The sequence below is a fragment of the Rhinolophus hipposideros genome, assembly GCF_964194185.1.
Source record: "Rhinolophus hipposideros genome assembly, chromosome: 17".
NCBI classification, from domain to species: domain Eukaryota; kingdom Metazoa; phylum Chordata; class Mammalia; order Chiroptera; family Rhinolophidae; genus Rhinolophus; species Rhinolophus hipposideros.
Genome location: NC_138063.1, coordinates 30,643,362 through 30,657,195, shown reverse-complemented (window position 1 = coordinate 30,657,195; position 13,834 = coordinate 30,643,362). Strand labels below are relative to the sequence as shown.

General features: G+C 38.7%; 1 protein-coding gene across 2 annotated transcripts in view; it reads right to left on the bottom strand.

The window, feature by feature from the left end:
- The window catches only part of RPRD1A (regulation of nuclear pre-mRNA domain containing 1A), a 58,751-nt gene extending 55,580 nt beyond the window's left edge, over nucleotides 1-3,171 (bottom strand). For both annotated transcript variants that reach the window (XM_081078043.1, XM_081078044.1), the window contains exon 1: nucleotides 2,843-3,171. In XM_081078043.1, coding sequence (XP_080934169.1) covers nucleotides 2,843-2,993 — 151 coding nt within the window. In that variant the 5' untranslated portion in view covers nucleotides 2,994-3,171. The remainder of the gene's footprint in view (nucleotides 1-2,842) is intronic.
- Nucleotides 3,172-13,834: the final 10,663 nt, after the last annotated feature.

The window sequence follows — 13,834 nt, the reverse complement described above, 5'->3', positions numbered from 1 at the left end:
TGGAGGATCCTAAAATGATGAGCAGAACTGCAGAGAGTGGGAAGATTATAAAGGCTATGTTCTACAAAGGCATAGTCCTGTGTCAAGAAAAGGAAACCCTTGGCAGATTAACCCCCGACGGAACCAAGAACTGCAGCGGCAGCATCATGATAATCACCACCACCACCATTACCACCACCACCACCATGACGACCCTTACTATCATCACCATTACAACCCTTACTACCACCACCACCACACGACCCTTACTACCATCACCACCATTACAACCCTTACTACCACCACCACCACACGACCCTTACTACCATCACCACCATTACGACCCTTACTACCACCACCACCATTACCACCCTTACTACCACCACCACCGTTACCACCCTTACTACCGCCACCACCATTACCACCCTTACTACCGCCACCACCATTACCACCCTTACTACCACCACCACCATTACGACCCTTACTACCACCACCGTTACCACTCTTACTACCATCACCACCATTACGACCTTACTACCAACACCATTACCACCCTTACTACCACCACCATTACGACCCTTACTACCATCACCATTATGACCCTTACTACCATCACCACCATTACAACCCTTACTATCAACACTATCATCACCCACCACTCTCTGACTAAAGCATCTATTTGTATGGCTTTAATTTTTTTCTATTTATAAAGCTTTTTAACATATGGAAACATCCCCCAAACCACTTAATAACACATCTTATGATTTCCCCCATTTGTATCAAGTGTTTTTTTTTAAATGAGAAATATAACACATTTCCTCCTCCCTTATGGTAACCACTATCTTAGAAATATGGTGTTAATCATTACAATGTTTATTTTAACTGTACAGGTACCTGTAAACAATATAGACTATTGTTTTCCATGTTTTCAAACTGTACTAAGTGGCATACTGGTGTGCACCTTGCATTGTTAGCTCAACATTTTGCTTCTTTTTTAATTCAGTCATGTTTCATGTAGTTCTAGTTCATTCATGAAAACTGCTGGACAGTACTATATTGTATGAATATCACAATATATTTGTCTATACTCTAATGAGATGTTTAAACTGTTTATACTTTTGTTATTAACAGACTGCAATAAACATAATTCCTTCAGCGTAGGCACTAGTTTCTAGGATATATTCCTAGAACGAGAAGTGCTAGGTCAAAGGATATGACACCTTCAACTTCATTAGAGGTTGCTCAGTTGATCTTTTTACACTCCAACCAGCAGTGAAGAAAGTTCCTGTTTCTCCTCATTCTCACTAATTCCTGGTATTGTCATACTTTATAATTTTGCAAACTAAAGAATACAAAATGGTACCTCATTGGTTTATTCTTTCCTGATGAGTAAGCTTAAGTATCATCTATTGACCTTTCAGGCTTCCTCTCATGTGAAATGCCTTTACCAGTATTGCCATTTTTCTATTGACACCATTTTTCTATTGATTTGTGGTAGCTCTTAAAGAGTCTGGAATTAATCCTTTATTGATTATATGTGTTTCTAAATAGTCCTTCCAAAAAACAGGGAAACCTGTTGCTGATTTTGAAATCAGTGAGGTATAGAAGCAAAGACAATTGCAGCCTTCTCAAAGTTCTCAGCTATTTTTCAGGCCTTTAATTCTAGGTTTCTCAAACCTTTTTTGGCCACTCACAGAGGATGAATTCCTCCCTGACAGCCAATATACATACACTTATATATGAACTGAAAAATGAAGTTCTGAATCAATTTCATATACCCAACTAACCACAAGCAAACACACAAGGACAGTTTCTCTCCATTCTATAGAGCCAATGCCACATTTGGCTCTCATATTAATACATATGGGTCAGTAAACAGGCATGTATTTTGACGAATAACGGTTTGTTAAAACCCTTAATCAATAAATAACCATCACATCGCTACATCAGATTGTCTGAAACAACAATTAGGAGTGCCCACTCTCTCTATCCAATGACTTAAGATTTAAGATTCAAACACAGACTAAGCAAATGAAATTTTTTAATTTTCAGTCGCACTAACATACAATCAGTTTTTACAGATAAAGCGATTCTGCATAAGTGAAATGATTCTGGATTATTTTAGTGACAACAGACTACTGCTCAAAAAAGTTAACTTCATTTACAGAAGCTCTATCGAAGGTTTTCCAAAAGAAAGACGCTGCCCTGGATGCTTATAATCGTAGAGCACGAAAGGACCTTAGCTTACTTACTCCAACTCCCCCATATTCAGGTGAGGCAACTGAAATCTAGAAATTTAAGAAATTTCCCAATCCAGGTCATCTAAAATCCATACATTCAGGGGTCTTTCCATTGCATCACACATCTTCTTTTAGACTCCCCAGTTCTAAAACGCTGATTCCTCTATTAATTTTACAAGACTGACTTAATGTGTTACAGAAATGATGGCAGTCATTCCCAATCCCACAGCAATCTTTTCCTTTCCACTTCCCTCTTTCTCCTCCCCAGTCTCCATTATTGATATGCAGAATGAAAACAATACCTGACTGTTTGAATTTCCGGCCCTAATTAGGTGCGGAGACCGGAGCCCCTGGTTACTGTTTCTGCGCTAAATCAATAGAAGTGCTTTTTTCAATCCTTCGCTCCTTTATTCAGCAATACCTACTACGTAAGCGCCGACTTTGCAGGAAGCGCAGTGCACGCTGCTCCCGTCCCCGGGGCCACCGAAGCCGGGGAGCCGGTGACGCCGGGGAGGGTGGTGCCAGGCAGCGGGGAGATGCGGGAATGGGGCTCCCGAAAAGCGGGGCGGGGGGTCCCGGTAGCGCCAGTGAACAGGCCGCGTGGCTGGGCGCGGGCGACTCACCTTTACGCAGCTCCCGCTCCCACACGGTGACGATGGGCCGCGAGTGCTTGCGGTGGTGGATGAGCCACAGAGACAAGGTCTGCACGCTCTGCTGCGAGTTGCTCAACTCCGACAGCTTCTTCTCCAGCGCCGCCTCTGAGAAGGCGGACATCCCTCCGACACCGCGCACACGCCGTCCCACGCGGTGGGGCTGAGGGGAGGAAAGTTTCGCCGCACTCGCAGCGGCCTCGCCCCCTCACCCCACCCTTCCCCACGCCCTCGCCACTGCTGCCACTACATCCGAGACCTGCCGCAAACCAGCAAGATGGCGTCCAGACGGACGTGACGTCACGGCCCACCCACTCCCCGTCCCCGGAAGGGGCGTGGCCAAGAGGCCGGGCCCCCGAGCGGAATAAGCGGGGCCGAAATTAGCGCAGGAGAAGTGGGCACGTGCTGCCTGGTTCTGAACCAGGCGTGCGACAGCGCGGTTTGCCCGGCCTAGAACCCTCCTGGGGAAAACTATCTGTACCAAAAAAGGAGTGGTTCAAAATCTCTGCATGGGTGTGTGAATCGGCACAGGCGTTTTGGAAGACTATTTGGCATAATATGTTTTAACATACACCTTCCCCGTGACCCTGCAATGTCACTAATTGTTGTTAATGCTGGGGAAGCACCAACATATTTGCACAAGGAACTCTATACTAGATGTTCTATCCAGCTCAGTAACATTGAAGATGTGGGACATTCTCAGCAGGTAAATGGCTGAATTATTGTGATACTCCACATTACAGTATACATTCAGGAATTTAAAGGTGAATCAATCTAATGGTGGATTTCTTTTTAAGCTGCAGAAGGAAAAGTACATATTTTGTATGGAAAAGTGTATATTTTATATGAATTCATAAGTATGTAAATGCATGGCAAAAGGTCTAGAAGAATACACACTACATTAATAGTGGTGTCAGAGGGGATCAGAATTGAGCCCTTAAGCTGTGTTTATAGTGTTCCTATTTTTTTTTACAAGAATGTATTCATGTATCACTTGTGTAATTAAAAATTAATTTCAGAAATCTCATAATTAATCCAGCGCATTTTGACGTAGTATTTGTCTTAACTATGATAGTTCACAAAGGAAACAGATAGATACTGTCACATCCTAAATAGTAATACAAGAAATTTCAAGAAAGATACATAAGAAATCACAGGATTTCCTAAACCATCTTTTGAAAAGCACTGTTCAAGAATTTTGCACCAAGAGGCATCAAAATGTTTATTTATTTGTTGGATTATAAGTATAGTTCATCTTTCCCATGTCTAATGTCAGAGCTTGAGGTTCAGAACTTGAGGTTCAGAGATACCTCAAGAAGTGAGGTAACTCTCCCTTCTCTTCCTCTCAACTCCAATATCAATTTTTGTCTCTACATTCCTCTCTTTCCCCATCATACATCCTTTTGTTTACCCACTCTATCTACATAGTCTAGTTTTTAAACTTAACTTAGTCCAAGTTTAACCTATCTGTCTTTCAAGATCTAAATGTATCTTCAACACTATTCCCTTGCATTTACCTCACAGCCACCAGAATTGCTACATACCATCTCCCAAATTAATCTTTACTTGAGATTCCAACTCTTCCCACTCCCTTCTTCTCTATTTCGATTCTACCTGAACTTTAAAACCCACCTTAAATTCCACCTTCTTTTCTTTTCCAACCAGTCCAATGCATGTAAGAAGTTCCTTCCTGTGTCATTTACTGACTTGAATTTATTTAGCACTTACACTCCTAGTCTATGTTATTTATAATTTTATATGTGCATTCTCTCCCCAGCTACATTTTGCTCTCAGGTACTCAGCCAAAGCACCGACTCTTTCGTCCTCCTTGATCCTCAGTCTGATTTGGCTACTCCGTCTGTGGATCCCTAGTCTTCTGTGTATGAGTGTACCACAGCTTTCCACACCAGGCTGTTAGATCTGTATTTATTGATATTGTTACATTGCTGTGTTTTCAAAATAGTGACTGTAACTGTTTATGCCCTTAAATAATTATGACTTATTTTCATATCTTGTATCCTCTGATTGTACTTTTTTTTAAAAGAATTTTTCGGGGAAAGGGAACAGGACTTTATTGGGGAACAGTGTGTACTTCCAGGACTTTTTCCAAGTCAGGTTGTTGTCCTTTCAGTCTTAGTTGTGGAGGGCGCAGCTCAGCTCCAGGTCCAGTTGCCATTGTTAGTTGCGGAGGTGTAGCCCACCATCCCTTGGTGGGAGTCGAGGAATCAAACTGGCACCCTTGTGGTTGAGAGCCCACTGGCCCATGTTGGAATCGAACCGACAGCCTTTGGAGTTAGGAGCATGGAGCTCCAACCACCTGAGACACCGGGCCAGCCCCTGATTATACTTCTTGATTTTGTCTTCCCAAATACAAGCTTCAAAGTCAGAATAATACATTTTTTTCATAAACTATTTTTGGCTTTCCTGGAATGGCCACGAAGTAACAAACAGATGTGCTCCTTCTACTTAAAAAAGAAAGGCTATCACAAGATGAGACTATGGATCAATATTTATAAATATAGATGCAAAAATCCTTAACACAATGCTAGCAAACCAAGTCCAGCATCATATTAAGAGGATTATATGTACATCATGACTAAGTGCAATTTCTGCCAAGAGTGGATGTAAGAGCGGATCAAATACAAAAATCAATCAATATAATGTGTCATATTGATAGAATCAAGGAAAAAAAACACATGGCTATTTCACTTGGTGAAAATAAAAAGCATGTGACAAAATTCAGACCCTTTCATGATTAAAGAAAACCAAAACTCATCAAAGTAGGAATAAAAGGGAACTTTCTCAACATAATAAAGAACGTGTATGGAAAAACCCACAGCTAACATACTCAATGGTGAAAGACTGAAAGCTTTCCCCTAAGATTAGGAACAAGACAAGGATATGTGTTTTTGCCACTTCTATTTAGAATTATACTGGAAGTTCTAGCCATAGCAATTAGGCAAGAAAAAGAAAAACAAGGTATCTAAATTGGAAAGGAAGAGGTAAAATTATTTGCAGAAGACATGATCTTATACATAGAAAATCTCAAGGAATCCACAAAAAAACAAAAAAAGATTTGGTGCTAATAAATTAATTCAGCAAAATTATGTGATACTAGATCAGTTGTATTTCTATACACTACTAATGAACAATTTGAACATGAAATTAGGAAAATAATCCCATTTATGATAACATCAAAAATAATAAAATATGGCCGGCCTGGTGGCTCAGGCAGTTAGAGCTAGCTCCATGTTCCTAACTCCGAAGGCTGCAGGTTCGATTCCCACATGGGCCAGTGGGCTCTCAACCACAAGGTTGCCGGTTCAACTCCTCGATCCCTCAAGGGATGGTGGGCAGCGCCCCCTGCAACAAAAATTGAACATGGCACCTTGAGCTGAGCTGCCGCTGAGCTCCAGGATGGCTAACTTGGTTGGAGCACATCCTCTCAACCACAGGTTGCTGGTTTGACTCTCGCAAGAGATGGTGAGCTGTGCCTCCTGCAACCAGCAACGGCAACTGGACCTGGAGCTGAGCGCACCCTCCACAACTAAGACTGAAAGGACAACAACTTGACTTGGAAAAACATCCTGGAAGTACACACTGTTCCCCAATAAAGTCCTGTTCCCCTTTCCCAATAAAAAATCTTAAAAAAAAAAAAATGAAATACTTAGGAATAAATTTAACCAAAGAGATTTTCGAGTATACACTGAACTATTGTTGAAACTACAAAATATTGTTGAAAGAAATCAAAGAAGACCTAAATAAGTGGAAAGACATGAATTAAAAAATTTATATTGTTAATACAGCAATACTACCCAAAGCAAGTTTCAGATTCAGTGCAACCCATATTAAATCCCAATGACTTTTTGTGCAGAAATGGAAAAGCTGATCTGAAAATTCATCTGGTATTGAAATGTACACTGAATAACCAAAACAATTTTGTAAAAGAAAAGCAAAGTTGGAACTTACAGTTCCTGATTTCAAAACTTACTACAAAGCTACAGTAATCAAAACAGTGTGACATATTATTCAGCTATAAAAAGGAATAAACTGGAAGACAGATGAACCTCAAAAACATTATGCTAAGTGAAAGAAGCCAGACACAAAAGATCACATATATTGCATGATTTCATTTATATGAAATATCCAGAATAGGTAAATCCAGAGACAGAAAGTTGTTGTTAGGGGATGGAGAGCAGGGCATGGGGATTGACTGTTTAATGGGGAAATGTTTTGGAACTAAATATAGAAGTGATGGTTGCAACACATTGTAGATGTACTAAATGACACTAAATTGTACACTTTAAAATGGTTAATTCTATGTTATATGCATTTTACCTCAGTACATAAAAAAGGAAGCCTAATAGGAATAATTAGGTTTATTTGGTTTATTTCACATTCTCTAAAATTTAATTGACCCACAACTACTGTGAAGGCTCTATGGTTGCCAAACTTAGGATAAAAGAAATTTTATAAGCTAACAAAGAAATTCAGTCTTTCTAAGTTAAATTATCTATAAGTGAATGATTAATATACATATGTTTCAATGATATACTTCTCAGGTTAAAAGAAGCACACTAGGGGGCGGACAGTTGGCTCAGTTGGTTAGAGGACGGTGCTCTTAACAACAAGGTTGTTGGTTCCATCCCCACATGGCACTGGGAGCTGTGCCCTCCACAACTAGATTGAAACAACTACTTGACTTGGAGGTGATGGGTCCTGGAAAAACATACTTAAAATAAATAAAATTTAAAAAAGAAGCATACTAATATTCCTGTACAAAAACTGTACAATAACAACTCCAGGTTTAAATAGTCTTGTCAGCTGATGGTATGTATATTTTATGAACTAAATTAAAGGCCCTGGAGATTTTTTTAATACTCTCAGGATAGTCATAAATTAATTCTCAATAGAATATTCTACACCCCTCTATTCTGTTAATGTACTAAATATACCGTGTTTCCCCGAAAATAAGACCTAGCCAGACCATCAGTTCTAATGCGTCTTTTGAAGCAAAAATTAATATGAGACCCGGTATTCTATTCTATTCTATTCTATTCTATTCTATTCTATTCTATTCTACTCTATTCAAGACCCGGTATTATATTATATTATATTATATTATATTATATTATATTATATTATATTACATCATTATATTACATTATATTACAAGACCGGGTAGAACAGAATAGAATGGAATGGAATGGAATGGAATGGAATGGAATGGAATGGAATGGAATGGAATACCGGGTCTTATATTAATTTTTGCTCCAAAAGACGCATTAGAGCTGATGATCCGACTAGGTCTTATTTTCGGGGAGACACGGTAATAAATTAGGGAAAGCTGCTTAGTCTTATCACCAATAGGTATGAATTACCACTGTCCTCACCAGCCACCTAATCAGCTTCTACGTTATCTTAGACCAGTAGCTTTTAGGTTCTGCAGCAGATTGAAGAATAACTTCAATGGAAAGGGCCTTAGCAAGTGCTGTTTTCAACTTACACCGCAGTTAAGTTGCAAAGTGTTGATCCGTGGATTCAAGTCTGTCAATTAGAGAGACACAAGCCATCCTCAATTCATTGTGTTCTGGTTACCTCTTGAAGCATAACAAATACCCCTAAAACAGTGACTTCTTTACCAATTACAGTTTTAACCTTGCACTTTTCTTCCCTCCATCTAGAAAAAATTCATTAAGATACCCAATAAGAGAATTAGTCCTGATTCCTGGCAGGACCCAATCCAGAGCAAAACTCCATTTCCTTGAAACCTTCCTCAAGACACCTATCGTTAAGCCAAAACGCTCCAAGTCCGTGCTAACGTCCCCTTACTGCGCTGCTCCATGGTGCCCCCTGGCGTCCATTCTCTCTGGTTGCGATAAGCCCAAAACACAATTTGTTCAACTACAGGTGTGTTCCTGCTGGTCTTTGGCTGGAGATCATTGACTACTGAACACCTAATATGAGCCAGGCACTGGGAATGCAGCAATGAATAAAAGAGGCAAAAATCCCTGCACCTTATAGAGCTTACGTGGAGGAGAAGAATGAACCATGTATGTAAGTGCGATACACAGCACATTAGGTTAAGTGCCATGGGGAAAAGTCAGTAGGAAAGGGGTAAAGGGTAGTATTGTGTGTTGGAATTTTTAATTGGTTAGCCAGGGAAAGCCTTACTGAGATGACACTTTAAGATCAGAAGGAGGGGAAGCATGGGCCACATAGCAATTTCAGGGTGCTCCAAGTAAAAGGAACAAAAAACGCAAAGGACATAGGACAGTAGTGCTCCTGATGTGGCTTAACAAACAATAAAGAGCACTCGAATGACTGGAGTGGGGTAATCGGAAAGGAGAGTAATAGGAGGTGGAGAATAAAACGAGGTGGCGGATAGGAGGGTCATATAGCACCTTGTAAACCACTTCAAGGACTTCGGCTTTTACTCTGAGATGGAGAATCGTTGGAAAGTATGGAACAGAAAAATCGCATGGTCTTATTTACTTTTTAATTAAACACAAGTGTTCTAGCTGCTGTGTTGAGAAGAGGTTGGGGGAGAGGGACTTTGCGGAAGCAAGGAGATAAGGCACAAGTGATGATCCAGCAAGAGATGATGGTGATTTCCACCAGGCGGGAAACAGGAAGTGAAAAGCAGGCAGATTCCGGATAAATGTGGATAGTAGGACAGGCCAGATTTACTAGTATGGGGCGCAGGGGTTAAAGAAAATAAAGAAAGATATTAAGGTTTTCAGTTTTCAACTGGAGCCAAACCTTGGAAGGCTGAAATTGCTTATTTGAGACAAGGAAGATGAGGTTCGTCTTTTTGGGGGGTTGGGGGGTCAGGGGAGGTGGGGAGAACAGGAATTCCTATCAAATTTGCAATTACAAGTGGAGATGTTAGGTAAACAATTGAATGGTCTGGAATTCAGAGGAGAGATGTGGACTGGAGTTATAACTTTTGGAGTTTGACTATACTCGTAGACAGCGTTTAAAATCATGAGACTGGCTGAGATCACGAAGCAGAGGAGTGCAGACTGACAGAGAGAAGGTCGAAGACTGAGCTAAAGGCACTCCAATGTTTAGAGGTCAAGGAGAAATAAAGTAAAAATATCCAAGGCATGGAATAGCCATCGAGACACGGAGGAAACCAGTAGTGTGGAAGTCTGGAATGTCATAGAATGTATTTGAAGGAAGGAATGATCATTGATGTCAAATGCTGCTGCTAGATCAAGGTAAGGATGGGACTTGACCATTAGATTTAGCAATATCTTCCTTCTTTGGGCCTTTTCAGGAGAAACATCTGATTCTGTTTTTTTGTTTTTTGATAAAACATCACTTTCTAATGCACTGTATAATTTACTTATTTATCTTATTGCTAGCCTATTCTTACTAGAATAAAACTCTTGTCAGAGCAGGGATTTTCCTCTATTTTGCTAATTTACAAAATATGGCACAGAACAGCATCTGGTCATAGTAGGCACTCAATATTTGTTGAGTAAATAGTGTTCAGATCATACATCACTATGCTGGTCTGACATCTATGGTATGAACATGGTCGTTTGGCAATGTTTCTCTAAAACTATTGGAATATGTTCTGACCAAGTCCTAGAATATGAGGAAGGTTCTCCTTTGTTCAGTCTGGCATTTTATGATGCAGCCCAGCTAGCCTAACCTGTTTGGTAGAAAATCACCCTGTTATTTCACACCTTCCTATCCAGCACCATATACTTTCCTGTGAACACAAGAAAAAAAAATCCACAAGGAGATATCCCCGCAGGTCTCCCCGGGTGTGCCCCATCTCTAATGGTGGAATCATGCATTTCAAAGGAAATGGAGAAAAAGGACATCAGACATCAGACTGGGAAATCTCTTTTTAAGAGAGGTGCGCAGCCTGAATTCCCACATTTTTCAGCTTTAGAGACCAATAGACAGGAGTTTAAGCCTCTTCTGGGACTTTCGTCAAATCAATTAATTTTGCTGAGCTTTATTTTCCTCATCTGCAGCATAAAACTGATAAGGTCTGTATTGTAAAGTTATGAGGATTGAATTATGTAGAAGCCTATAATAATACCTTAATAAATGCTATTATTCTTACCTCATAACCTCTTCTCACTTGCCGAATGTTTTCAGCTAAGATAGAAGAGCTTTTTTAAAATGATAACACCATACAATAAAAAAAGAACAAATAAAATATTTGTCCATTTATGTTTTATTTCATAATGTTTTCAAGATTCATCCATGTTGTAGCCAATTATATTTTTAAATTTCATTTTTATCTCATGAGAAATCTTGAATATGTAATCTTTTATATGATGAAAATCTATTGGAATCTTTTCCCATGACTACTCCATTCATGTTTTTTGTGCATTCCTCCTAGCCAAGAACAGAAATACCTTTACATTTATTCAAATACTTGTGTCCATTAGCAGCATTTTGGTTATTGTCATAGCTCTTGCATAGATATGTTAAATAAAACTGTTTCTTTTAATTGACAGTGAAAAAAACTTGTGGTTGAACACAACTGTAATAGCATCATTTCTAAATTACAGACATCCTCTCAATTTGTAAAATTGGAAGTTTCATTAAAATTCCACAAGGCGGCAGACTGGTTCCATTAAATGTGGCTTACTGCACTGATTTAAATACAGTCTAGATATTCCCAGTATTGGCATGCCCAGTATAAAAAATCTTTCTAAACCAACATAAGAAATCTATGAAGATATTTTCACCCAGAAACAAATGATGGTTAATTTTGTAAATCAGTTCACAAATCTTGCTTATCCTTAAAGTCGTTGTAATAGAATCATAGACTTTTACATTTAAGCCAAATTAAGAAATACTTTATTTAATGCCCCAATGCAAATATATTTATCCTTGACTTAAAAAAAAACAAAAAAACATGGTAGTGGGAATTTAATATGGTAAAATCACTGTGGGAAATGGTAAGGCAATTCCTCAAAATAGTAAACATAATTTCATGATACAGCGATTTCACTTCTGGGTATATAACCAAAAGAATTGAAGCCGACTCAAACAGGTATTTGTATACATATATTAATAGCAGCATCATTCACAATAGCCAAAATGTAAAAGCAACCCTCTCCATCAATGGATGAATGGGTAAATAGAAAGTGATATGCACATACAATGGAATATTACTCAGCCTTAAAAATAAAGGAGATTCTGACACATGCTACAACATGAACATTAAAGACATTATACTGTGAAGTAAGCTAGACTCAAAAGAACAAATATTGTATGATTCCACTTATGTGATGTACCTAGAATAGTTAAATACATAAAGACAGAAAGTAGGACTGTGGTTACCAGGCACTGGGGGAGGAATGGGAAATTATTATTCAAATGGGAACAGAAATTCCGAATGGGATCATGAGTAAGTTCTGGAGATGCATGGTGGTGATGGTTGCATGTGCCAATGAATGTAATACCACTGAACCATACATTTAATAATGGTTAAGTAGTAAATTTTGTGCTCGCTTCGGCAGCACATATACTAAATAGTAAATTTTGTGTATTTTACCCAAAAATTAAAAAAAAATCATTTGTAGCTACCAATGACATAATGCTTATAGTGACAGGTATGAAATTGTGGCAATTTACTATCTCCTTTAATTTTCATTATATATTTTTATAGTACTTTTATGGAAGGTTCAAGATCCACTCCATATTTGGAGTTGTAGTTTATCTTTCTGGTCTACATTAGTTCTTCCCTTTCTTCACATTTCCCTTCCCCTCTTCTGCTGCTTTTCTTAAACCCTGACTTCATAGGATGGGAATATTCAAAAGACAAGTTTTTGATAGACTTCCTGAATTCTAAAAACTTTTTATTTATAATATGCTAAAATGTTTTTCTTTAATCCTGAATTACTTTAAATTTCTCATTTGTGATTTTAAGTTTTTTTCTCTTTGATCTGTTGACATGGTACATTATGGGTTTTCTGGTGAACCATTCTTGCACTCCTAGGGACACCTTACTCGATCATAACATATACCAGGGGAGCCAAAAAAATGTATACACATGACTTGTATTCATCTTTTGTTATTGGTATGTATTACAATTTTAATAGGTTTTTCCTTTCTTAAAGGTATATACATTTCTTAAAATGTGTATACATTTTTTTGGCACCCTCTCTATACTATTGAGTTTGACTTGCTATTTAGGATTATTTTATCTATATTCATTTTTGCTTTTCATTCATACTATCCTGTAAGATTTCGTGAGGTTCTGGGATTTTATCCAGCTTAGAAGCTGCAAGTTAGCCTGTTACTGTTTTATGGATAATGGCAGATGACAAAAGACTCCTGGGACACAAAATACAGCTCACAGCATAGCAACTAGCACAAGCATCATTTGCAGCAGTACCTCTTGACCTCCCAAGTCCCATAGAAGCAAAGTAAAAGGTCTCAGGTGAATGCATGTTTTGAGTTTGTGTAGCAGTTGAGCTTGGGGAATTCACCTCTTATGCAAGGCCTGATCTATGTCTCAGAACTTATCCTTCAAGGTTGTTCACTGATAAATGGCCCAGGAAGAGTGGTCAGGGCCTCAGATTCCTGCCATAGCTAGCAAGGATGTATAAGGAGTCTTAAAGTCCAAGTTAGATTATCTTTTGTCAGCGTGGGTTTAAATCAAGGTTACGTTAACGCCAATTAACATGACGAATGTTTTTTTCTAATTCCAGAAACTATTTCGGTAAGTTAGGGATTTATGTGTTGCTTGACATTTTGATAAAAACAGCAAACAATGCCTTGTTTTGGGGGAATGAGGAGAGAATTCTGACGGGATCATTTTAACAGTAATTGACCTTCTATTTTTGAGTGAACATTTATTTTTCAGAAAATTAATCCATAAAGTTCTCAAATACATAATCAGCTTTTACAATTTCTTGAATCTACTGTATCTCTATACATCCTTTTTCATTGAAGTTATTTGTGTCTCTTTTTTCTATCAGTCTG